Raw genomic sequence first — 26,448 nt, 5'->3', positions numbered from 1 at the left:
AATTGTGAGACTTTTTCCTATTTATTTCTGATTTTTCAAACGAAATATGGAGAATGAATGTTGAAAAAATATCAAAAGTATTAAGAAAAAAGTTAATGAATAAATAAATTATGAAAACTGTTGCATTTAGTGAAACCTTTAAGATAAATAACTTGGTTGGTATGTAGCTTCTAGGGTAGATTTAATATCGTAATAAGACATTAGCATGTCAATTAGTATTTTATTTTGTAGTTGAAATAATACATTTTGATCATGTTAGTTCTTGTTTAGCAGCTACAGTAGTTCTGTCACAAGTTGTGGTTTATGTGTACTTGTTTATATTTTTATTAGATTTTTCTTCAGTTTTTAAAGATGTCAAGCAAATATTGTTGTACAAGTTAATTGCATTCAGTTATTTTATTTTATATTTGAAGTCGAAAAAAAATTACATTATTTCTGTTCAATTGTGATTTATAAAAATAGACAGATGCATAAATAAAAGGTAATTCCCAAAGAGCCAAAATCTCTTAGCGTTTTCAGTTAGCGTTTACTCGGGCAGATCTGATTGGATGAGCACCAAGGTTTCTTGGGAATTGTAGTTCGCAGCAGGAACTAGAAACGGTCGGTACAGGCGCATTTTGCGGCGTTTTCTTGACATAAAATGCAATTTTTAATGTAAGGTGGTTCTGTCAAAAGCTGAAGAAGGATATGCCTTAATGTATTTCATACGTGAGTATATGAAGTTATGGTCTTTTTCAAACGAAATTTTTGTTTTTTCTTAGATAAGTGACAAGCAGTGAAGCTCGCTAGCTTCGCTCTTGATGCTACTCAGCTTGGAGAGATCAACCTTTTAACATGTGACTGCTAATTTACAAAGCATTCTGTTCAGGTTGTTGCATTTGGACTAATTTGTAGCAAATATTAAAATAAAGCAAATTCTAATTTGTCTCATTAAAATGTCTGTCAGGCTCAGTGACAGAAAAAGCAGGCTATCAGGAAGCTAGCAACAGCTAGCTCTGTTTATGAACAGAATGAGAGACGCGGTTTGTTCAGAGGAACGGGGTTCATACGGTGCTTAAAATGCTTGAATTTCAATTAGGTGTTTTCAAGGTTTGGAAAGTGCTTGATTTCTTTATGAAGTCATACAAGGGGTTTGATATTGAAACTGCGGTTTTGTAATGAAGTGCAATCCAACGTTTAACTAAAAGCCTAAATTTGGAATACGTTATTTACAGTTGAAACCATAATTTTTCATTCACCTAGTAAAAATATATTTTTTTCCCTCACTACCTAAAGTTAAATCAGTCTAAACGTCTCTTGTTTTATGCCAGTTAGAATCACCAACATTGCTGATATTTGGCAAGTACGATCGAATTGAAATTTTGTAAAACGCTGTAATAAAATTAGTCTTGGTTGTTGACTGTAAAAAGCTGGATACGAAACAGGCCCTGGCTCTTTTGAGTGGATTTTCACTATATTAGTGAAAATATCTAAATGTACTCTTTAGGTATATTGCTCTTTGTGAACTGAGTACGTGTTTCACCTTTTGAGTTGAATTAATTAAAGTTTTAGGAGCATTGCAATTTGCTGACATGCACAATTTGGGTTAGTTAGAGTAAAAGATTAACCTTAAAAAAGATCTGAGATACCTGGAAATTCATCATCGCAGAAGGAAACTTAGCTCTGTTTTGGAACATTTAAACATTGACTTTAAATAAATCCAAAGTGGTTTGTAGTAGAACCCTCTGTTAACCAGCTCTAAGTGGGAAAACCTTTTATATTTTCAGATGGTTCCCAGGAGCTAAAACAAGACTGACTTTATCATCCTTTTGCATGTGACAATATCATCTGCAGGTAAAAGATGTCATTTTAAATACATATGAACCAATACTAGTTCATCTCTAACCACTGAGCCTTTAACTGAAAACTTGCAACGCAGTAGCAGTAGCGGAAGGTCTTCAGATCATGTGTCCGGGTTTTACGAGATCTTTTTCCTGTCTCTTCTTTTGTCTTCATCATGTCCAGTTTCCTCAAATATTTAGGGTCAGAACACACAGTGTTGACCTTGTAAAGTGCAGGACGTTTGTTAGAATCGTATTTGCTCTTCAGGTTGGGACGGTGATGCCAAGTTTTAATACACTGAAAGCTTGTTGTTGAGCTGCTGAGGCGGCTTCCTCTGCCCGCACTTCAGCGGTTTTCGATGATGATTTTTTTTTGTGGTCTGAAAGTGCATTTTCAGTAATGATAATTTTAAAAAAAAACTGCCATCCGTTTGATTTTAAAAAAACAAAGAACTGTCAACAACTGAAATGCAGCTTGAACGATTGAGCAAATTGCTGCTCGGACTGTGTTTTTATTTTGTCCTACATTGAGAGAAATAACAACTAGAAAACAGGATGAGTTTCTAAATTGCATTTTTGCAGCCTGTGTTACAGTGTCGGTTTCTTTCCCGATATTTGGCACCATTATTCTGAGAAACAAGGAAACAAAGTCATTTGAGCTTGTTCGTGTAAACCGTGATTTCTTTCTCTGTACTTCCTGCCTTGGAGAAGAAAAACAACAAGTGAGACCTCCCCTGTTCTGCATCTCCATTTACTGCTTCCTTCTCACAAGTCCAAAGAAGCTACTGATGGTAGTGTTTCGGTGCTGATGTTTTAATAATCTATTCGCTTTTGTTGCTGCGGCAGCTGAGGCCAGCCTTAGTGACACATCCCGTCCGTACGTCATCCAGATGAGGAATGCTGGCAGCATGCAGCCGGTTTTTAGAAGAGATGCAGGAGTTTGGTCGCAAACACGAAGTCTTCTCTACAAGAACCTGCTCATCAAATGGAGGACCAAGCAGCAGAGCCTCCAGGTATTCACGTTCTGTTCTGCTGACTTCAGGCTTTTTTCTTTTTTCTTTGCTTTTGCATCGAGTTTTCTCAATACTCTACAGCTAACGGAAGAAGCGAAATTGCTTTCTTCCAGCGTCAAAATGCCAACTCTACATTAAGTAGAATGAAAAGTTGTTTGTTGCTTCCATTTCCTCTTTGTTAGGGCATGCATCTTTAATCTGGCTTTAAGTTGCATTGATGCATTTTTAATGGCTCAGCATAGCAGCTTTGAACTTGCACACTCTGCCTCAGATAAACTCTTAACTTCTTACCAGGAATGGCAATCATTACTGTTGCTGTTATCTGGAACTTGTCCATTGATTTAAAATCAACCTAGTTGTGTGAAATGATATTGTTTTCTGAAGTAGGCCAATCTCAAGTGAGGTAAATCATCTTTCACATACCCATAATTCATCTTTCCCACAGAACTGTCAGTCCAATTGAAAGAAAATAAAGTGCTTATAAAACACTCAAACAAGTAGAGTTAATGGAATATATCAATCTCTCATCAAGTCATTACATACGAGTTTCATTTTAGTCGGGTAGGAAGACAATTCCATAGAAAGATACAGGTATGTCATTATATATTATTATATATTATATATTGACTGTGTGTCATATACAATTTGCTCACCAGAAGCAAATTATCTGGACATTTGGAGATCCTGCTGCATGAGCTCTGTACCTCATGTACCCCACGTATACCAAACGTGTGTCACTGGACCAGAATAGATGCAACTCTGACTCAACCACACCATCAGTGATCTAATAATAATTTTCTCCCATTGTGTGCTCTTGTCTGCACAAAACAAATTTCAGTCTTGTAGCTTACCGGTCGATTGTAATGTGACATGAAACTGACTGTCCTTCTTTCTGCATAATTCTGCACTCTCACAGCATTGACGCGTTATTTCCAGACAGTCGGTTGACGACTTGACAAAAGTAACATACCTGGTTGTGACGCAGAAGAACGTTGTGAATTCAGAAGTAACACACATCCTTCTAACATGGTGTTCCAGAAACATGTGGTTCCTCCTGTGTAGGAACTACAATGTTGCATGTTTTTTACTACATAGTACACTCAACAGCATGCGATAGGTATAACCCCAACACTGGCTCTAAATTGCAGCTTGCTGGTCATCTTTCTACTAGTGCAGTTTGCCTCCGCGGTCCTGCTCCCAACCAGCAGTTAAATGCTGAAAAGATGCCAATCATGTGGGAGCTCTTGCTGTTCTCCCAGGCTGTACTTCAAAGTGTAGTTGGATATGGGCTGTCTGGATGGTGTGGTAACCCTATGGCCTAACTAAAGTCCCAACTGGCTTGTATGTGGCTTGTTGCCTTGAAATTATGAGGAGAAAGAAATACTGCTCCCGTCACACGATTTTGGTGCTCCCTCTCCTCATTCATGCACAGACCTTTCTCAAATCCTCTACACAAAGTACAACTTCCTGCTCTGATAGCTCTGATAGAGGATGCTGCAAACACAACCAGTTTGTAGCTTGATTATTTTTGTTAATATTTAATGTATTTATTGTAGAAGTAGCTGGTACAAACCTTTAAATTTAAGAGATTTTTCTCATCGGAAGAGTCTTTAAGCAAAGTACATTTTGTGGAAAAATCTTGAATTTTATGCTTCATTCATTAAATAGATTAACAGGAGGTTCCGTGTTGGTGTGTGTGTGTCTGTGTGTGTGTGTTCAGGAGCTGATCCTCCCTCTGCTGCTCCTGGGTCTCCTTATTCTCATCAGCACCCTGAATCCTCACGTTTATTATGGCGCCATCAACACGGCTGAGCTGCCGAATGACGATTTCTTCCAGAACCTCAAAGGCCTGGCTTTCACACCCATCACCAACATCACCAGTCACATCATGGATGAAGTGGCCCATTTCATAAGTAAGTCGTTGCCTTCCATGTGTTTCATCTGCGATTCGGAGGAGGCCAGAAGATAAAGCGGCATCATCAAACCAAACAAATGGTTCTTACTGTTTGTCTTTGCAGGTGTGCAGGACCGCCTGGAGATGTTTTCCAGCGAGGAGGAACTGGAGAACGCCAGCTTGTATGAGTCGTCCAGCTACATCGGCGTGGTGTTCTTGGACAGCTCTGCCACCTCTTACACACTGCGCTTTCCGCACAACAAGCTGCCCCTGCCGAGTGATTACACAGAGTCTATTGGTAAATAACCGATGAGCTACTATTTGATCTCATCTGAGGGTAAAGGAAAATGTGTGCTGTTTCGGCGTTGTGAAAAGCAATTTTTTTAAGTGTCACCCATAAGTAGTTTAGATTATTCTTCTTGTCTGAAGTTTGTTCTTTTGTTGTTCTCCCTCTAGCCAGCTGTTACAGCAGCATGTTGAAATGCAGAGCTGCAAATTATTGGTACTCTGGTTTCACCCGCCTCCAGTCTATGATTGATGCCGCTATCATTGAGGTGAGACGTAGTGGACGTCATTGTCCTCCAGAGGTCAAGCGAAGCATCTTTTTCTCTTGGTTTAAAAAACAAAAAAAACACAACAAGCTACATTTACATTAGAGCATTTCTATAAAGGGTGTACTTTGTTATATTTCATGTTCACATTTCTAATTAACTCTAAAAACATGTTTAATTTTCAGACATACCTTTTTGTTTTGTTTTTTTACTCATCATACTGCTTGTGGTCATTAATTTGTGCGTAGATGCAGTCCAAACGGCCAGTGCGGAAGGAGCTGGATATAAAGGTGGTGATGATGGGCCAGCCGGGCTCCGTGGAGGTGCACAAGTTTCCCCATGCCCTCATCTCCATCTACCTGGTGTTGGCCTTCACACCCTTCGTCACTTTCCTCATCGTCAACGTTGCAGCTGAGAAGGAGCATCGGCTGAAAGACACCATGACCATGATGGGGCTGTACGACACGGCCTTCTGGTGAGGCATTTGTTTGTATGTTGCTGATATAAAATAATCCGTTCTCATATATGTTAAGTGTTATGAGTTCTTGCTCTCTCCAACAGGTTGTCATGGGGTCTTCTGTATGCTGCTCTGGTGACTGCCATGTCCATCCTCATGGCCATCATCGCCACGTACACGGCACTGTTCCCCAACAGCGACTTTTTTGTCATCTTTCCACTCATCTTCCTCTATGGAATATCATCTGTGAGTCATTTGCATAGACTCAGAAAAAAAGTGGGATTTTTCCCCATCAGCAGTTTAACAGTAATAAACTTGAACCTGCAATGTTTATCATAGGACGGGGCGATAAATCGATTTTGTTGAATTTTCAGTTTTTTAAGATTTAATTTTTGGACAATCTGGGTTTGTTTTTTTCCCCACCAATACAGTCCTTGGGTTTTCAGACCTTTCAAGACCTACTGTCTTGTTTATCACTTCTAGTTATTTTGACTGTGATTTCAGGTCAGCTCACTGAAAGAATGATTGAAAACAAATCCAGTTTTATATATACAGTAGATAGATATATATATGTATTCTGTCATTTGTAAATTGGAATTTGTGTTAAATAAAATAAAAACTTCGATTTTATTTTTTAGCCAAGTTGCCCAGTCCCAATTTATCGGTCGCTGTTCTGAAACTTTTAGAGGTGTCCTTCATCCAACATGCCCTGTTGCATTCGGGTTAGACACCCATGTACGACACTATAATCCAAGGTAAAATTTTGACAATTATTATTTTTTACCTTCTCAGATTTTCTTCTCCTTCATGTTGACTCCGTTGTTTAAAAAGCCCAAGTTTGCCAGCACCGTGGGCTCCATGCTGACGGTGGTGTTCGGCTGCATGTCGCTGTTCACCGTGCTGATGAGAGACTTCCCACAGCCGCTGGTTTGGCTTCTCTGCCTGCTCTCTCCCAGTGCATTCTCAATTGGTATTGCACAGGTTAGCTACACATGCTTCATCACAAACCCACTTAACATCACACAGTTTTTCCATGTGTATAAAAGATTAATTATTTCTGCCACCTCTTGGCGAGTCCATTGCCTCCATCATTGTAATTCACCGTTTCTCTGGAAAACGTATTGCATTTATTTAGGCTGAACTTTAAATTAGTTTTTTTTTTAATCCTTTAGGTAGTTTACCTGGAAGCACAGGGAGATGGTGCTGTGTTTTCCTCCTTGACCAATGGGCCTCATCCACTCTATGTTCCTCTGGTCATGCTGGCTCTGGACTGTATTCTTTACCTTCTGCTGGCTCTCTACTTAGACCAGGTGCTGCCTGGTGAGTAAAGCAAAAAAAAAAAAAAACAACACACAATTTTTGTGTTTATTCTTTTTTTACACTATTTATAAAAGGTTCAATTGTGCTTTAATGTATTTAGAGAAATAGTATGATTGTCTTTTTTTATCATGAATGAACTGTGAGAGATCTACAAGGATCAATATTGGGACCATTGTTATTTATTTAGCTGTACCGCATGGATGATGTTGGTGCAGCCTGTCTCTTCCATTATGAGATTATGAGTGGGTAGTCAAATAATAGATATTTGTCTAATATGCAGGTGACTTTGGAATCAAGCGATCCATGCTGTACTTCCTGAAGCCGTCTTATTGGTCCAAACACAGAAAGCGCTACGTTGAAGTGAGCTCAGTGTACAATGCCGAGGCGAACGGCGCTCCTGGTGGAGATGAATGTGTTGAGCCCGTTTCCCCCGAGTTCAGAGGGAAAGAAGCAATCCGGTAAATTTCCATTCCTGCTTCAGAATTTTTTTTGTTTTTTTTTCCTCTTGCGTGGTTTCTAAGTAGAGGGAAAAAAACATGAGAAAAAAGGTGAATTATCTCAAACAGGTCTCCTTGGTAGCAAATTGAGCTAAAACAAAAACGTGGAAGCAGATTAGAAAATTCTGGATATTAAAAATTTAAACGGTTTCTGCTTGTTCAATCACATTCTTAATTTTTTGCTATTTTTTTGTCATTTGTGATATTTAATAGAGTGCATTCTTGCTGCTTCTACAGAATCAAGTTTGTTAGCAGCAGCTTTTAAAAACTGGACAGTTTTCATTTAATCAAGCCCACGTGCATGTAGGAACACAATGAAAAAGAACGAATACATTCGCAGCAATCATAGAAGTGCTTGCTGCTGGTTTTTGTCGTTTTTGGTTAATTTTTAAATAAATTTTAGTGCACTTTAAGAAAACGTTCAGAGAAATGTTTGGTAAATTCACTGACCCCTGACCAATTAATTATTTGGCCATAAGAGGCTCTTAAACTCAGTAAATTCAACAGACGTTTTTTAAATAATAAAAAAAAAATTCTAGTTTAAAATAAAATTCCAGCTGTTTTTGAAACAATTTGAGTAACTTTCCAAAAGCCTGAAGATCTCATAAAAATTAGCACATTCTTGTATTACAAAGAGGGCAACAAAATGTGGCGACATGAAGTTTGCATAAAACCCTTTCACTGCTGTAGGGAAAACGCTCATTAAAAAGCTTTCTTCTGATTCTGCTTCTCTTTTTTTTCCCCTCAGCATCAGCAACATCTGTAAAGTGTACAAAGACAAGGACACCACAGTGGAGGCTCTGAGAGGTGAGCATGAAGATTTTGCCTGAGAACAGTTTGATCCGTTACTGGTTTTACCGACGCTCTGCTCCTTTACTCCCAACTGGCCCTCAGGGTTCACGTTTGACATCTACGAGGGTCAGATCACAGCTCTGCTGGGACACAGTGGCGCTGGAAAGTCCACGCTGATGAACATCCTGTGCGGCATCTGCCCGCCCACCAACGGCTCGGCCACCATCTACGGCTCTCCCGTGGCGGAGATCGCAGAAGGCTCGGAGATGAAGCAGCTGGTGGGAATCTGCCCTCAGTTCAACATCATCTTTGATGTGCTGACTGTGGAGGAGCACCTCAGGATATTCGCTGCCATCAAAGGGATCCCACCTGCAGATATTGATGCTGAGGTACCGGGATGACCAAAATGCTGCTTTCTACCATGTGGTTGAAAGTGTCAGTCCTCCATTTTATTTCGGACATTTTGGACGGCCCTTTTATTCTTTTTTATTTAAGAAAAAATACTTCAGTGTCTGTTTCTTCATTAATTGAGATCAAAAGCAATGTATTTCATTGGACTCCTGATTCTAAGAACCTATGTTGCAACCATTAAACTGTTATAAAAACTTAAAAAGGACCATTTTCAGGTGCACTGAACAGTAGAAAGTCTAAATTTGAATCCTTTTCCCTGATTATGTTTCTGCGACAGGTCACCAGAGTGCTGAAGGATCTGGACCTGGAGAAAATCATGACGGCTCAGGCAAAGAATCTGAGTGGAGGCCAAAAGAGAAAACTCTCTGTGGGCATCGCCATCCTCGGAGATCCTAAGGTATCAGGATGATTTGAGCTTAATTTATCATGTTAGACCCAAATGGACATAAGCCTTTTTTTAAGACGACCTCAAAAAGATTAGCTGTTCACTTGAAAAATCTCCAACTTACCTTTAAAACATTCAAATGAAATTTGCAGTAAGAAAATAGTCTTCTGCTTTTATTTTTTTTTTAAATCTCATGTTCACTTAAATAATAATTTAAAAAACAATCAACCAGCCCATCTGTCACATCAGATAACTCTTAATGTCTCTTCCAAAATTCTCAACGTGGGTCATTCACTTTCTTTTAATAGTTTCCACTTGCTTTCTTCTTTCAGATTCTTCTCCTGGATGAACCCACAGCGGGAATGGACCCCTGCTCCAGACACCAGGTCTGGTCTCTGCTGAAGAGCCGGCGGGCCGACAGGGTCATTGTGCTCAGCACACACTACATGGACGAGGCGGACATCCTCGCTGGTGAGAACTCTCCTTTTTCGACTCTGTATTAAGAGCCCCTGTCAATATAAGGGATGCAGTTAGCAGCGGCAGAAAAAATAAATTACACAAAGCTGTTTGGCGCTGTGCTGTCGAGTCTTATCTTAAATCTACAATCTGTTAGATTAAAGGTTGTGAAGCAATACAGTTGTAGCTGGGGCTGAAAAGACTAATCATGATTAATTGATCATTGAAGTAATTATCAGTAATTGATTTATCATTAACTGCAGTATAGACTCAAAAACATTCAGTCAATTTCATCATAGTTTAGTCAATCTGTATTTTAAGTCATATTTGTTCATGAGGATTTTGGTGCAGACGACAGATTTTTATTGACATCTGTAACCACTAAAACCACTGTCACTGCTAGCTTGTTTTAAAGTTAAACTGTGTGGTTTCCATTGGAAACTTTAGCCATAATTTCAAAGTTCTACATCAGTGTTAAAAGGACCCCTACACAAAATGTGTATGTTTTAAAAATTCTAGACTTACCTTTCTAAAAGATCAATAAAAAGACATTTCTCTTCTAATTAAAAGAGGTCTTGACTATATTGGCATCAAATTTCAGCTGATGGTCGAAGATGTTTCAAAAAAAATTTGTGTTCTCTCCAGAACTTTGTTTAATACACTATAAGTTCATGGAACTCCTTAAAATATGTTATTTTAAGTTCTTATTGTCATGTTTTATTCTAGATCGTAAAGCTGTGATCTCTCAGGGGCAGCTCAAGTGCGTCGGCTCGTCTCTGTATCTGAAGATCAAGTGTGGCGTCGGATATCATCTCCGGTAAGTTAGACTGCACTCTGCCCTTTTTTTTTTAAAAAAAAAGAGACTGGCAAAATACATGGTGGTGAAGCTATAAACCGTGGCCTTACAGCAAGAAAGTCCTGGGTTTGGATTCAGTTGCAGGTTCTCCCTGTGCATTCGTCTCATTATAACCCGTACACGTTGTTTTCTTCCTCTGCAGAATGTCGATCAGTGAGGGATGTGACACAGAGAAGGTTGCTTCACTGATGAAGCAGCACGTTCCCAAAGCGAAGTTGTCCCGGCAGCACGACACAGAGCTGACTTTCACTCTGCCCTTTGAGAACATGAACACATTTTCAGGTGGGATCGGATTTGTGGTTTCTGTTCCTACCTCTGCTCGGCTCTTTAGTAAGCAAGACTGATCCGATCTTCTCAGGCTTGTTCTCGGAGCTCGACTGCCAGCCGCAGTTGGGGATAATTAACTACGGTGTCTCCATGACTACGCTGGAAGATGTTTTTCTGCGTTTGGAGTCAGAAGCTGAGGTGGATCAAGCTGGTGAGTGTGTTAAAAGAAATTTCAGTCCTCAAAATTGGATTTGGTAAAACCTGATTTGTTTTATGATTTTTAATTCCCTCAGACTACAGCGTGTTTAACCGCGAGCAGGCGGAGGACGAATGCGACAACGCGTCTCTGGATGACACAGACCAGCGGCTCATCACCTTCTCAGACAGCAAGTCCGATTCGGTGTCCGGTCACACTCTGTGGCGGCAGCAGTTCAGCGCCGTGGCCTGGCTGCACATGCTCAACATGCGCAGGGAGTGGAAAGCCTTCGTTTACACGTGAGTCCCTCACGAACACAGTGTCCGCACATCCTTTAAAAGTCTTACTTTCATGTATCTCAAATGAAGGCCTTAAAATGTCTTAAATTCAGTTTAGAAAGTAAGTTGGCCATAAATACTTTAATAGTAGTTCTTAAATTTTGTCTTGGCAGGACTATTTAATCTCGTATGTTGTATGTATTTTTTTGTTTTTATGGGAATTTCTGTCAGGCAAAAGTTTTAAGTTCTGTGACGCATGCTAATATACCTTTGCTTGCTAGCTAGCTAGCTTTTTTTTTGCATCTATTGTGGGTAAATGCAAATATTTTGCCAGCTGGTTGGACAAAGTTTATACATTTCTTTGGAAATATAGGTAATAAATTCCATCCATAATGGTCTTAATAAATCTTAAAGTTGGTAAAACCTGCAGAAGCACTGCTATGAGGGAGGAGAAACGTTTAAAAAATGGCTCAGCATGGATCATTTTACCTCAGGAAAAGACGGAGGGTCACAATCTCAGTTGGTTGGAGGAAAAAGGAGTAAGCTCAATATAAAAAGATCTGATACAGGCTAATTTTAGGTGTAGTTTTCTAAAGGATGGGGTTAGATTTCTGTAATGTCCCTTAAGGTTTCCCAAAGTGCCGTTGATAAATATTTGTCATATTCCATATATTTAAGAATCATCTGTCCATCATAGTTTTAAGCCTGATTGCAGTGGAAGCTGCCATAAATGCATTGTAAACATTCGTGTTTAAACTTCAAAAATGATCTAGACAGGACTGAGGTCAGAACTTGAATTTTGAATAAAAATCTTTGCTGGATAACTAAAAGTGAACTTTTGCCGACGACAGCATGTCAACAACACGCAGCTTTTCTCCTTTTAATAGCGGACAGAATGTGACGGTTGTCTTCTCTTGCGTTTCAGTCTGGTGCTGTTCCTGCTCTTCCTTTCTTCGGTTCTCATTGTGTCGCTGGTGACGGGAAACATCCAGATTCACTCACAGGAGCGACAGTTCCTCCCCACGTACCTTTTGACAAAGAACGAAGCGCCTCACAGATACGCCACAAGCCTCCTCGTTAAAAACTCAACCAGTGAGTAAAACGGCAGCATGAAATTAAATTAAATATTCCGACTGTTGGATAAGGTTGTTGTTGTTTTTTCTTTCACCAACAGACTCGGATATTTCCGACTTGATCCGCAACCTGGAATCACAGGATATCAAAGTGGAACTGATGAAACAGAAAGACTACATGGAGGCGGCTCCGCACAGCGCTGCCATAAACGTCACAGGGTCCAAAGAGGTAGCAGGGCTTTTGACTGATTATTTGAAGGGCCACTTATTTCAGCCCTGCTCTCTTTGAGAGCTCTAACAATGCTGTTTTCCATTTCTGTCAGGGTTTTAGGTATACCATCGCTTTCAACAGCACCACAATTCATTCCTTACCCATGGCCGTCAATATTCTGAGCAACGCGCTCCTCAGAGGTCTGAATGGAACGGGGCGGATCCGAACCTGGACCAAACCGTTCGACTATGTGAGCCTCCCACAGAGTCGAGACGGCACTTACCAGTTTGGGGTTTAAGTAGATGACTGTTTGCACTGCTTGATTCTGCAGCAAATCCCAGATGCGACGTCTTACGCCCTGGTCTACATAGAGGCCATCATGCTGGGAATGCTGGCTGTCGGAATGCCAGCGTATTTTGCAATGGATCACACTCGAGATCGTGAGGTAACCTCTCGCATTCTGCAGTTATCATGATTTAAAGGATGATACAACCACAAAGTAACACAGTACACTACTTTATTTGCCGTAATATGGACTGACGGATGGCATTAGGAAAAACAGACGTTATAACTGGATCAGATTTTAGAAAGGGCTAAAATCTGTCCAAAAGGTCTCAAAGATTTTTGCAAAACATCCTATAGATTCAGGTTGCTTTTGTAATAAATGTTTTACAAACAATGTACCTTTTTATATACCCATGTGGAGTTTGAACTGTGGAGTTTTAGTAGTTTTACATTTTTGTTAATGTATACAATACTAAGCTATTTAAAAAAATATGGTCCCATATTTTTGGGACCAACATGGAGCCATTAGATTTTTTTTTTAAAACCATCTGCTGATGCATAGACCTACCTTTTAATGTTATATAACTTGCATGAGTAAAATGTTTTGGGGGGGTCTTGTTGTTTTTTTAGATAGGGCACCAAAACTGAGGCTTTCCTCTAAATCTGTCCCTGACCATCAGGAAAAATTAAACATACAGGATGAAATGTTTTAGAAAAAGCCGTGTTCGCATGTTGTGGTGACACAGGGTGCTTGGTGCTTCTTTTCAACGTGAACTGTGAATTTGTGTTTCAACTCAAACTCTGTGCCAAAAGCCGTTTTTACTTATCTTCTGTTTTTATCTGTGGTTTTAATCACCAGTAAGAAGCCTTATCTTTCAATACCAAAGAGTTTGTGTTTCCTGGAGCTTTATATCTGCATACACACAGTACATGCTACAATGACACCACTGCTAGCTGCTACTAAAGTCGGCTGTCGGGGAACCTCAGGTTTCTCATTCCGTTACAGTGGCAATGGCGATAGAGAGGTGGACCGAACCACAGCTTTATGTCAGCATTTTTCACCAGTGATGATGCATGTGAATGGCTCTACAGTTAGCTTAATTAACTGTTGATGAATTTATACTTCTTTTTTTTTTTTCGTCTTTCAGATAAAGTGTCGCTCCACGCTGAGGATCTCTGGCCTGCTACCGTCAGCCTACTGGTGCGGCCAGGCGGCGGTGGACATCCCCTTCTACTACCTCATCCTGTCCTCGATGAACTTCATCCTCTTCTGCTTCCACTCTGGAAACCTGTCGACAAGCAGCAACCTCACCGCTGTGGTCCGTGCTGCTCTTTCCAACACAAACAGATCCTCTCCGACGCGCGAGGATTATTCACCGTTCCTTCACATCTTCTCTTAGGTCCTCTGCACCGTCGGCTTCGGCCCAGCCATGATCCTCTTCACGTATGTCGTTTCTTTCGGATTCACACGAGTGCAGAGCAACAGAGACTTCTTCTCTTTCATCTGCATGATGGTGAGACGATACGGACATTAATCTAAAAGGAATCTCTGGGTTCAGTACAGCTTCTTTTTGTTGCGGTTTAACGTGTTTGCTGGTTGTTTTCTGTAAATCATTTTTTTTCTGCCTCAGGTGTGTGTGGTGTCGGCCTCTGTCGTGCAGCTGTCGTTTGTGAACGACAACCCCGAACTGACCAGAACTCTCCACAACATCTTATGTCTTTTCAACCCCCTGTATCCTCTGATGGGTTGCCTCAACTGCATCACCAAGGTGGGAGTGGAAAACTACACTGATCTCTGATTAAAAAGTTATCTAGATCAATATTTCCTGGAGCATTCATTTAAATATGCATGGTAGTACGTTTCAAAATAGTCCTATAAACACACAGCAGTCTTCATCTCATTGTTACTGCATGTATTTTATATTTATGTGCACATAAAGAAAAAATACTACTACTTCTGCTTTGCTAAAACCTATTTAAAGTCTTTTTAAGCTCTGTGTATTTTAGGAATTGTGTAAATATCGCTAGAATTTATGCTTGGTTGTTAACATTTCTGTATTCAAGGGGATTTTGATAAATACAAATACTTCAAAAATGGCAAATGAATCGAGATCTACAATAATGAAACATTACATTCATAACTTTCAAGGTTATATTTGAGGGCCGTTTAATACATAATCTCGGTGCAGTTTTTTATTTTAACTTCTTCCTTGTTTATTTTAAACTCGTAATGCGACAAAAGAGTATTTAGATTTAGGAATTAGAAATCCTTTTAAACCAAAATAATATATATATTTTGACTTTAGTTTCATTTCTGCTAATTCCTGCTAATTCTAGGTTTGCATTAGAGATTGGGGAATCACTGCTGCTGTGTTTCTTTTCCCAGGCAACATTCCTTCCTGTTCTGTACGAGGAGAACTTCTTGTGGAAAAGTCTGCTCATTTCTGTTGTAGCCGTACGTTTTTGGGGTTGTTTTTTTTTATCATCTCAGACATTTACGAACATCCAGAGGAAGATTTTATTTACTTTATACCATCTGTTTGCGTTTTTGTTTTCAGCCTTACATGCAGTGCATCCTTCTGCTTTTCTTGCTCCGGTGGTTGGAGATCCGATTCGGAGGAAGGGCGATGAAGAGCGATCAGCTCTGCAGGTGACGATCACATTACAAGGACGATCGCTGCACGATAATTTAATACGGGGCTATAATGGTCCATAGAAACGATAAGCCGTGACGTTAAAGATGCTGAACTGTGACAGGATCTCGTCCAAGTCGAAGGCCAAACCGGAGCGGATCCCGGAGGAAGGGCAGAACGAGGATGAGGACGTTCAGATGGAGAAGGCCAGAGTGAAGGAGGCACTCACTTGTCAGGCTTGTGAGGAGGTGACGAAATTTCAAAATAAAAACCGTTTTAGGAGACCAAGTAAATTTAAAAACTGCTGACGTTAAAGCTCGAGTTTGTTGTATGTTCGTCTTTCATCATCTCCCTCTTGTCGGTTAAACGTTCAACATGAACACAAATCTTCTTTTTCCAGAAACCAGTTGTGGTTGTTAATAACCTAAGAAAGCAGTACAAAGGCAGGAAGGAAGGCTTCTCTTTCACCCAGAAGACCAAAGTAGCCACAAAGAACATCTCGTTCTGCGTTCGCAAAGGTACAGGTCTTTTTGTCGTCTTCTGTGCCGCCACGCTTTCTGCCACACTTAGAAGAACAAGTTGTGTGGAAAACAGGGACGAAGGTCATCTGCGGGCTGCGTTTCCAGGAGAAATAACCTGCTGTTTTCTTCAGGGGAAGTTCTTGGCCTGTTGGGCCCCAACGGATCAGGAAAGAGCACGGTCATGCACATGCTGTCAGGCGACACTGACCCCACGGCTGGTCAGGTACACAACAAGCCTTCGTTTTAACATTTTAAACCTGTTTCTGTTTGTGAAAACAATAAAAACAGTGAGGAAAAAAAAAATATATGTCCACTGAGAACAGCAGGGAGCTCCACTATAAACACATCAACTGAAAAATCCCCAATATTCTGCAAACCTGGTTAAATGTGGAGTTTAAAAACAGAATCCATGTGAAACATTTCAAGGAAGTAATGAAATTGCAGTTTCCAGTCTTAAGTAGATTTATGTTCCGTTTGGGTCCAGATCCTGATGGGAGACTACAGCACCGAGTTTCGTCCGGTGGAAAATCCTCTGGAGCACGTCGGCTACTGTCCCCAGGTGAACCCTCTGTGGCCCCGGATCACCTTGCAGGAACACCTGGAGGTCTACGCTGCCATCAAGGGTCTAAAGGGCCAAGAAGTCCCGGGCATCATAAAGCGGTGAGTCTTCAGCTGCATGATACACTGCAAAAACACAGAATCTTACCAAGTATTTTGGTCTAGTTTATAGTGCAAATATCTTAATGTACTTGAAATAGGACAAAACTAGCTTACAAGTAACTTTTCAGGAAGCAGTATTTGTTTGTTTTAAGTCAATACTTTCTTAACATTAACTTAAATATCGACTCTAGTTGTAAGTTTAAAGATTTGCCAGTGGAAGAAGACATTTTTGCCATATTGTAAGTTAAAATGTCTTGTTCCACTGCTGGATTACGTCACCTATAACCAGTACTTATTGACTTAAAACAAACTCCTACATCTTGCAGAAAAGTTACTTGTATAAGACAGTTTTGTCTTATTTCAAGAGTACTAACATATTCAAATTAGATAGTAGACCAAAAATACTTGGTAAGATTTTGTGTTTTTACAGTGTAAACTCTCAAAGCTTTCAAAATCCAGAGAAAAACAAAAAACTTTTTAATTTTTATTTTATTTTCAAGCTTGGAAGTTGTTTTAAACACACTAATCTAATATTAAATGCTATTTTATAACCGCTGCAGAGTGTCGAACGCTTTGGAGCTGAGAGAACATTTAAACAAACAGGCCAAGAATCTCTCCGCAGGACTCAAACGGAAGGTGAGAGCAGCTTTAAATGGTCAGACACCCAGATATGCGGTTAATGTCTTTTCTGTTTGCTTGAACTGAGAGTGTTTATATGCGGTTCCAGCTTTGCTTTGCTCTGAGTATGATCGGGAATCCTCAGATTGTCCTGCTGGATGAGCCGTCGTCAGGAATGGATCCCAAGTCTAAGCAGCGGATGTGGTGAGACTCGGCGTAACGTGGAAGAGCTACCGACTCTGGAAACCTGGTGAAACTCACAGTTTGTCTTTCTGCAGGAGGGCCATGCGTGCTGCGTTCAGGAACCATCAGCGAGGAGCCATCCTCACCACACACTACATGGAGGAGGCAGAGGCTGTGTGCGACCGCGTCGCCATCATGGTTTCTGGCCAGCTGAGGTTCTTCCTTCCTTGGAAATCTTTTTTTTCCTTCTTCTTTTTATTCTTTTAAACAAATCTTATCTTTATGGGATTGCCAGTTCCTGCATTTTAACCGTCTCTCTCCCATCAGATGCATCGGCTCCATCCAGCACCTGAAGGCAAAATACGGACAAGGCTACAGTCTGGAGGTGAAACTGAGAGAGGAGCTGACGGGACTCCAGCAGGTGGCGCTGCTGCACAAGGAGATCCTCCGAATCTTTCCTCACGCCGTCCGACAGGAGAGGTGCGCTCAAAGGATTAGCAGCTGAATCTAGAAAGATAAATGGCTCTCTTTACCACTTTTGTCTTTTCTCCCTCATTGTGCTTTAGGATTCAGCTCTTAGTAACCAACCGAATTAAAAAGCGATTTAAGGTTCCTGCTGGGTGAAGACGGAGAATATCTGATCCAACTTTATTTATGATATCAGAATTTTTGCTTTCTTTTAGCAAGCTCCATAAATATGCTGTATGTTGTTGCTCTGTGCAGCTTCACCACTCTGATGGTTTATAAGATCCCCATGGAGGACGTCAAGTCGTTGGCTCACTCTTTCTCCAAGTTAGAGAACGGTGAGTTTGTAAAAAAAAAATTACAAATGCTTTAACATGTGGAACATAACTACTAAACCATTTATTCTCATTTCTTTGTTTTCAGCCAAACAAACCTTTAACTTTGAGGAGTATAACTTCTCTCAGTCAACACTGGAGCAGGTAGGTGGAGAAACGAAGCAAGTTGTATTAATTCACCACAAGTTTGAATTTTATGCTGATTTTCTTGATGCTTACAAGCTCAATTATATCCAAACTAACCACTCCGATATTTACCTCTTACCTAGTTCTACCTTTCCGCATGTTTTCCGTAGCCTTCATCAAGCTGCTGGAATCATTCTGGCTGATTTTTGACCGTTCTTGAAAGAATTGGATCAAATGAAATTGAAGCTGACTACTGTGCTCTATGCTGCTCTCAGGAGTCAAGCCAAACTACAGACTAGAGTCTGTAGTTTGAAGTAGAAGGAGAGAAATTCAACTTAATCCACCAAAGGAAGGTTTAGTTAAATGCATTTTTTGTTCAAGGTTTGGAAAACAGCCTTTAATGTTTACATACAATGCATTTGGCACACAGTGATGTAGTGAATTAACATGGTTTGACCTTCGTGCTTAATGTCTCAGACATGTTTTGAACAGCAATATTCAAAACCCATGATTCAATATTAAGCTTCATAGCTTAATATTGAATCATGTTTCTATTGAGACTCATTTCTGATTACATTTTCCTCCAGTGTTTTTAAAGTTTTATAAACTCCTAGAAGAAATCCTGCCAAGTTCATGTAGAACTTTATAAGCTCAGGTTGGAGCTCTGGGAAATTCATTCCAGTAGCTTAATGTTAGGCTGCTTGGTCTGTTTCTTCTGGAACACCAAATTTCAACCACTTAACTGTTGATATTATAACGAGCCAGTTCCAATAATGGTGGAATAATCCCACAGCATGACTGTTTTCTTCCTTTACAATGTGTCCCCTCCTGGTCTTCCTGTTCCTCAGGTGTTCCTGGAGTTTGCCAAAGAGCAGGAAAACGACGAGGACGAGGTGGGTCCCCTGAGCACGACCTTCCAGTGGCAGCGGCTGCAGCAGGACGCCGCCGTCTCCGTCAACCACGTGGACAGCGTCGTGCGCCAGCTCTGAACTCGCCCGACGTCGCGCGCTCGCCGCAAGCTCCAGTAAAAGGCCTCGGAGGCTGGCCGGTTGGGCCTGGCTGCTCAGCTCGGAGGTGTGCATGCGTTTTAAACCTTCGTCCGCTGGTGCTCCGTGTTCTCTGAACCGCACCGAACCAGCACGTTCCTCGGCCCGCCGAAGCTACGCCTCCTCCCCTTTCGTCCTGTTTGTCTCCGTTCTTCACAGGGATTCAGTTTCTGAGGATAGTTTTGGATGTTTTCGATCTCTGGTCATGGCGGCCCGTCGGGTCGTACCTTTACGAGTTTTATTATTTGTTGTGTTTTTGAAAACAAAAATTAATCACATCACCAAAGCAGCACATCTCTAAAATCTCATCCAGAGGGGGGCGCTGCAGCTCCTGACTTCTCAGAAAGCTCTGAGAGGGAATGTTGTCGAGTATCCACACCAGTACATGTAGCACAGCGCCCTCTACCCTCAACCATGGAGCACTGCAGTTGACTTTCTGTTTTTTGGGGGAGCGGAGGGGGATTTTGTTGTGAATGTGCCTGAGAAGAACGTCGCTAACTCTGTGGCGGCTCTGAGGAGTTCCTCACGTCCTGGTTCTTCACTCTGGTGCCACTTCTCTTCACCCAGATGTTTGATTTCTTCAGCTTTGCTCTTGTCTGTGTTGGTGATGCTGTAAATACTGGTTCTGTGTCACTGCAGATGTTCCTGCAGAAACTTGCTTTCATACAAGCAGGTGCATCGTTGGTGCAATACCTACCAAGAAATTGTAAATTTTTTTTACCAATTTCAGGGGATAGAAGGGTGAGATAAAGGGAGATTCCTTTTCTAAATGGTGCGAAACGTCAGATTCCTGTCAGGTGAAACCATCCAGCAATGATTTGTTCCTGTTTTTCAGTGTCAGGAATAATAAATGGTTTTGTTTCTTATCTCAAGCAGATTTTATTTTATTTTTTAACCTATTGTATTATTTGACCAGTCAGGAACAAAAGTGAAGATGAGATTTTTGTTTTCAATCAGCAGACCTTATTCACATTTAAATGTTGCTCACATGGAGCTCAGTCAAACACTGACACTGCCTTCACTTTAACTTTAACTTGTGATATGTGATGTTTTCACTCCTTTTTCTTGCTTAGAGATTTACGTTCAAAATGTAGCCATCCAGAAAGCATCCGTCTTCGTGATACTACTCCTGCTGCTCTCAGACCGGCAGCGACACCACAGGAAAACCAAAATGTTTTCTGTTCTGTGGGAAAGAGAGAAGGTTTATTTTATTTTTCGTTTTCAGGTGTTGGTATATTTGCACTGTTTCTGGGAGATTTTTATAATTTTTTGGTTTAAAATATGCAATCTTTGTAAATTCTCTGTGGACTGAGATTCTTATTTAAAAAGTTACGGTTTGTCTGTGTTGTGTTTGCTCTCGTGTCGTCTCTGTGTCGGAGGGAAAACTCTTCAGTGATGAATTTTGTGGTCTCTATTTAACCTTTTTAAGAATAAATGTTTATTCAATTAAAACGTGTATTTAATGGTAGCATTTTTCCCCCCCGTTAATTAAAACAAAGCTCTTTTCTTGCAGAATCATTAGGAAGGTTGCCCCACATGCAAAATGTGCTTGCAGACAGTGTTATCCAGAGAAGGCAATGCATTGAACATGGTAGTGTGTGTAGGGAAGCACCACCCATTATTTTTGCTAAATTCAACTAAACTTTATGCTGTCTTGAAATGAAAAAGCTGCCTTTTGCATCTGGCATTTATCAAATATCACCTTGTTACTGTGGGATATTAGTCACAACTTGTCTACGTGAGTATTTTAGAGTTGTTGGATTGGACATTTAAGTGAAAAGCAAAAGTACTGAGTAATGCCTACGTGTCATACTTAATACAACAGATTTGCATCAAGTTTAATGAGAAAATCCAAGAGGAACCAATAAGCAACATTTTCAGACTCCTTTAATGAAACCATAACAGTGATCCAGCACTTTTCTTATCACACAGGAGACATGGGACCTTGATAAAGAAAACAGATTTAAGTCTCCAATTATAATTGTAGAATTTTGTACTGTGGGGGGAAGCCGGAGTACCCGGCGAGAACCCACACATGCACAAGGGGAACATGCAGAAAGACCCTGGCTCGGGATTCAAACCCAGAACCATCTTGCTGCAAAGCAACAGTGCTACCAACTGCGCTTTGCTGCTACATGTTTATTGGGCATTATTTTAAACAAGTGCCGCAGATCCTCTGATTTTAGTTATTTCTCTTTAAATTCACAGAAAGCTGTTGCTTGTTTTCAGAAACAAAATGCATTTTAAATGCATTCAATTTATTCCTGTTCATTTAATTCAGAATAATCAACAATCCAATTTAAATTTAAAACAAATAACATGCAGCCCAATTCGACACCTTATAGGTGTTGCCGAATAGTGAGATTCCCAACTGCACATTTTGTTAATAAACTGGGAATGCTGCACAATGAGTGTATTTCACATGTTGCTGAAACTGAATCACAAAAATTTTCTAGAGCAATTTGTAATCCATTTGCTTTTTAGTTTAAGTACACGCTTAAGGAACAGTATGGTCCACATAAGTTGTCTTACTCAAAAAATTATCATCTTCTGCTAACACCAGTTTTTGAGCAAGATTAAATTATTTTTCAGTTCCCCCAGCAAAAACAACACAGCTTTATTTCAAAAGACTTTCATGTTCTAAACCAGTTTTTTTTTTTTCATTCACAAATTTTTACAATAATTTTTTTGTTCTGGTTTTTCACATTTAAATTTCTGATTGAAACAGTCTTAAAAGTAAGAATGTACACTATCGGGCTTGCAATCCAGTGCTCCAATTTTTGGCATCTTTTATGGTCAAGCTTGACAAGGCAATTTAATAACCAAAAAATCTAAACCTTGTTGTTACAGAGCAGTCTAGATAGTTTCTCTCTGGTCAGGTTGCTTTCCTGCTTGAATTTTCATGTGAGTCGTTAGTTTACCTTTTTCTTTAAAACTTTTGTTGCACATGCTGCAGCTGAAGGGTTTTTCTCCTGTATGGACTCTAAGATGTCTTGAAAGAGAACCTCACTCCCGACACACTTTACCACAAACATGACAAATGCAAGACGTCTCTCCTTTATGGATTTTCCTGTGCATGTTAAGTGTCTAGTTTTGACAAAACCGTTTTCCACAAACGTCACACCCAAATGGCCTTTCCCCTGTGTGGACTCTCTTGTGTATTGAGCTCTGCTGTTCTACGAAATGTTTTTCTGCAAACATCACAACTAAAAGGTTTTTTAGGAAGCACAGTGTGAACTATCATGTGGTGACTCAGACTTCCTTGTGCCCTAAAACTTTTCCCACACTCCTCACAAACAAATGGTCTCTCTCCAGAGTGGATTCTCATGTGAACTGTTAGATTAGTGCTGAGATTAAATTTCAATTTCAACAAAATGGATATAAATTCATTTTAAATCACCAAGTGTCACACTTTAGAAATGAAGTATAACCGAACAAGAGTTGAAGCCTGAAAACTCAAACATTTTTCCATTCTCCAGTTCCTTTCATATTTATCCTGATCTGGAAAATGATGAGTAAATTCATACTTTTTCAGACTTCAAGATAATTTATGAAACCCTTTACATACTCACTGTTTTCATCTTTCACATCATTTGTGCAATATATCCACTGTCCCACCTCTTCACATGTCCAAGACATCTCGGCCTTTCACTGCCAACTTTATCTCCAAAGCACTCAATCCTAATTTTCCCCACTGATTTTCAAATTCCAACTATGTAAACTTCCTCCCAATGAAAATATGAACATCTGCCAGTCTGTCTGTAAATGCCTCAGTCTCCGACCTGAACATCATAAAAGGTCTAATCTTACACACCTTTGATTTCACTGTTGAAAGCATCCAAAAAACATTATTCCTACTCAAACAGCATGCAGAAGACTATAGAATTAAATATTATTGGAAGTCTTGGCTGTTCTAGTTTTAAATGTACAGGTGATGTACATTTTCCAATGTGGTGTCCAATATTTGAGAACAGCATTGAGGCAATGCCTTGAGGCATTGAGGCAAAACTTACTAAGTGAAGTAGGTTTTTGTCCATCTGAAAAATTTATTTATTGAAAATACCCTGAAGGCATGATAATTTACAAAAATTTTAAACTTAACATAATGGAAGCCAAATTAAAAAACAAAAAAATCCACATTCAGGCAGCTACAAAATGACACAAACTGAAGTTTGTCATCACGAGCCACTTTGTTTAAGTTTTCCTGCATCAGACTGAATTTCTACATGTGTTTTCATGTGAGTTGTTAGCTTATACTTACGGTTAAAATGCATCTCACAGACATTACAGGCAAATCGTTTTTCTCCCGTGTGGACTCTCATGTGCTGTGAAAGAGACCCTCGGTCGCAAAAAGCTTTACCACAAACGTGACAAGCACATGATTTCTCTCCGGTGTGCATTCTTATGTGTATCTTAGCGTGTGAGCTTTGACTGAACTGTTTTCCACAGATATCGCATCCAAACGGCTTCTCGCCCGTATGCACTCTTGTGTGTATTTTAAGCTCTACTGCTCTGCGAAATGTTTTCCCACAAACATCACAAGCAAAAGGTTTTTCAGCTGCATGGACCACCATATGATTCACAAGACTCCCTTGAGAACTAAAACTCTTGCCACAGAAATCACAAATAAACGGTTTCTCTCCTGTGTGGATTCTTATGTGCGTCTTAAGATTTGCGCTGCGGAGAAATTTTTTACCACAAGAACTGCAGTCAAAAAGTTTCTCTCCAGTGTGGATTCTCATGTGTGTCTCACGATGCTCTTCTGCACGAAAGCTTTTACCACAAACATCACAACTAAAAGGTTTCTCTACAGAATGGGTGATCATATGAGTCTTTAGGAGTGACTTAAAATTAAAACTTTTCCCACAATCCCCACAGCTAAATGGTTTGTCTTTAGTGTGGTTTTGCATGTGCATCCTAAGACGTGATTTAACATTAAATGTTTTACCACACAGATCACAGCTGAAAGGTTTGTCTCTGTGGACCTTCATGTGTTTGTTAAGGTTCATCTGATAATAAAATCCTTTTCCACATTTGCTACAGGTAAGTGGCTTTTCTTCAGCATGAACTCTGAGATGTGCTTTGTGGTCGCCCATTCTGCGAAAACCTTTACCACAAATATCACAGAGGAAAGGTTTCTCATCTGCATGTATTTTCATATGTGTCCTCAGTTGCACATATTCGCTAAAAGTTTCACTGCAATTTTTACAGAGAAAACGCCTTTCCCCGGAGTGGACCCCCAGGTGCTTCTTCAGGGACCACTTGTGGCGATACTGTTTACCGCACTCGGAGCAGCTGAAGGATATTGCAGCAGTTTTACAGGCTACATTTTTCTTACCACCTGGCTCAAGCATAATGGTCTGCTTCCAAGCACTGCTTTCTGTTTCGGATCCAGAACCGGCAGATTTTTGCCAGTAATCGTTGCTGCTTGCATCAGTCTCTGAAGATGGTGAATCATTTTCATTTGAATTTAGTTTTAAGTTATTATTTGGATCAGGGTTATTGTCTGGATCCAGTCCTCCACTGTGATCTCCTGTTTCTGTTTTTATCTGCTGAGCAGAGCTGTTGGTTGAAGGTTCTGCCTTCACATCTTCTTCAATTTTGACTTGATTGAGCAGTGAAGACTCAAGTTTCTTTTCGTCATCTTCAGTTTTCACAGTTTCAGCAGTGGGGTTGATCTTGACTTCCTTTTCTTCATCTTTCAGTTCCATAGTCTCTTGTTTCTGCTTGCTGAAGCTCAGCAGAACCTCTTCTTGTCCAACCAGACCTGAAATACATGTATAATCAGGGATAACATTCAAATATCAAACCTTCCTTCAGTTTCTAAACAAAGAAAATGTTAATGGCTTGTTGCTAAATTAGGACAGATTTAAAGACCTAAATGCGACTGTAAAATGTTAAAATTACAAAATACTTTATCCAACAGACTGCATGTAATTGCTCTTGGATCAGTGTGAAACCGATATAAATTTGGTCAAGTTTAATTTGCAGTGTAAGGTACCTTCTCTGATGCATTTTCATCTTTAGGTTGTGTCAAGCAGGACTGCGTTTCATGCGAGTTGATCACAGGCTGCTCCTATGACTTTGCTTTCCAAATTAAAGTAACAATTTTACTGTACACAATATTACAATAAGCTGTTATAGTGCTGCTGTGTGTGAGACTGTTTAATAAAATTTTCCTGAGCACAGGCTACTGAAGGATTAAACCTTTTTACAGATGATTCAAGACAATCGTCAGATTTAGGTTCTGAGAACATCCACTGAAGCCAAAACTCTCCCCTCGTTTACCGGGATGAGTTCAGTCCATCTTAGAAAGTTAACATCTCAGAACTGCTTCAAAACACTTTGCTTTAGTCAGATAAAACAGATGGAAAGGACATTCAGTTGATAAAACAATAATACTTCTCTTACCAAGATCTCTGTTGGTTTGTGTTTGCTGAGGCTCCGATGTGGACGCTGCAGCCTTAAGAACTGTCCTTGGATCGTCTCCTTGATGTTTTTGTCTTTCCAGACATCCTGTGTGCTGCTTCTTTTAACCCTCTTCCTGCCTGTTTGCAGCTCAGAGATGAACTGTAGCTTTAAGTCTCAAGAAGTATTTCCTGCTGATTTCTCAGCGGCGCCATGTGAAACTACAGCCACACAAACACCAGGCAGTGCATTAGTTATTCACAAAAAACATTTTAGAACCTGGAATAAAAACAGAAATGAATATCATGATCATTCAAATCACTGATCTACAAAAAGTTTTGCTATATGACGATTAGAGCCGGGACTTTAAAGCTGGGTTGTGTAACTTCTATAAAAAAAATATCTTTTTTTACACATTTGTTAAAAATCATCATTATGTCATGACAGTATAAGATAGATAATCTGTGAACGAAATCAAGCTCCTCTGCCTTTTCCCTATTGTGTAACTATCATCTAAACAAATATACTACTTTGTCAGAAGCCATCAATCAGAACCAGGAGGAGACTCTCAGCGCTGTCAATCCTCCTGGTGTATGTGCTGCTCATACCCTCCCCCTTTCTCTCTGCTACACTACAGTTGGTTCATTACAACAGAGCCTGTCATGAATGCTCAGGCTAGTTAGCATGGCTA

At 40.1% G+C, this 26,448-nt stretch overlaps 2 protein-coding genes across 3 annotated transcripts; one reads left to right on the top strand and one right to left on the bottom strand.

The window, feature by feature from the left end:
* Window positions 1–565: 565 nt before the first annotated feature.
* On the top strand, window positions 566–20,801 carry abca5 (ATP-binding cassette, sub-family A (ABC1), member 5). 2 transcript variants are annotated; one of them, XM_028029134.1, is made up of 39 exons: window positions 566–708; window positions 1,767–1,833; window positions 2,667–2,833; window positions 4,554–4,746; window positions 4,852–5,025; window positions 5,184–5,281; window positions 5,527–5,753; window positions 5,840–5,981; window positions 6,528–6,716; window positions 6,908–7,055; window positions 7,336–7,513; window positions 8,301–8,359; window positions 8,447–8,733; window positions 9,033–9,152; window positions 9,473–9,611; window positions 10,323–10,413; window positions 10,595–10,734; window positions 10,811–10,930; window positions 11,013–11,214; window positions 12,119–12,285; window positions 12,368–12,495; window positions 12,590–12,727; window positions 12,809–12,922; window positions 13,911–14,081; window positions 14,163–14,276; window positions 14,394–14,531; window positions 15,149–15,217; window positions 15,321–15,412; window positions 15,520–15,643; window positions 15,796–15,913; window positions 16,048–16,139; window positions 16,401–16,576; window positions 17,137–17,212; window positions 17,304–17,398; window positions 17,473–17,592; window positions 17,705–17,857; window positions 18,101–18,180; window positions 18,266–18,321; window positions 19,152–19,292. In XM_028029134.1, exons 3-39 carry the CDS (start codon window positions 2,711–2,713, stop codon window positions 19,290–19,292), a joined length of 4,992 nt encoding a protein of 1,663 aa, XP_027884935.1. In that variant the 5' UTR covers window positions 566–708; window positions 1,767–1,833; window positions 2,667–2,710. The 2 variants fall into 2 exon arrangements, with proteins under 2 accessions (XP_027884935.1, XP_027884934.1); XM_028029133.1 differs by lacking the exon at window positions 1,767–1,833 and having other exon boundaries at window positions 696–708; window positions 19,152–20,801.
* Window positions 20,802–21,218: 417 nt separating this feature from the next.
* LOC114152420 (gastrula zinc finger protein XlCGF57.1-like) lies at window positions 21,219–25,881 on the bottom strand (the record flags this gene model as incomplete). The annotated part of the gene is made up of 2 exons (XM_028030325.1): window positions 21,219–25,116; window positions 25,761–25,881. Coding segments are annotated over 2 exons (1,710 nt in total), but the record flags the coding sequence as incomplete, so codon positions are not given.
* Window positions 25,882–26,448: the final 567 nt, after the last annotated feature.

The sequence above is a fragment of the Xiphophorus couchianus genome, chromosome 10 (assembly GCF_001444195.1).
Source record: "Xiphophorus couchianus chromosome 10, X_couchianus-1.0, whole genome shotgun sequence".
Classification (NCBI taxonomy): Eukaryota; Metazoa; Chordata; class Actinopteri; order Cyprinodontiformes; family Poeciliidae; genus Xiphophorus; species Xiphophorus couchianus.
The sequence above is the reverse complement of the archived record's forward strand: the minus strand, read 5'-3'. Positions and strand labels throughout refer to the sequence as shown.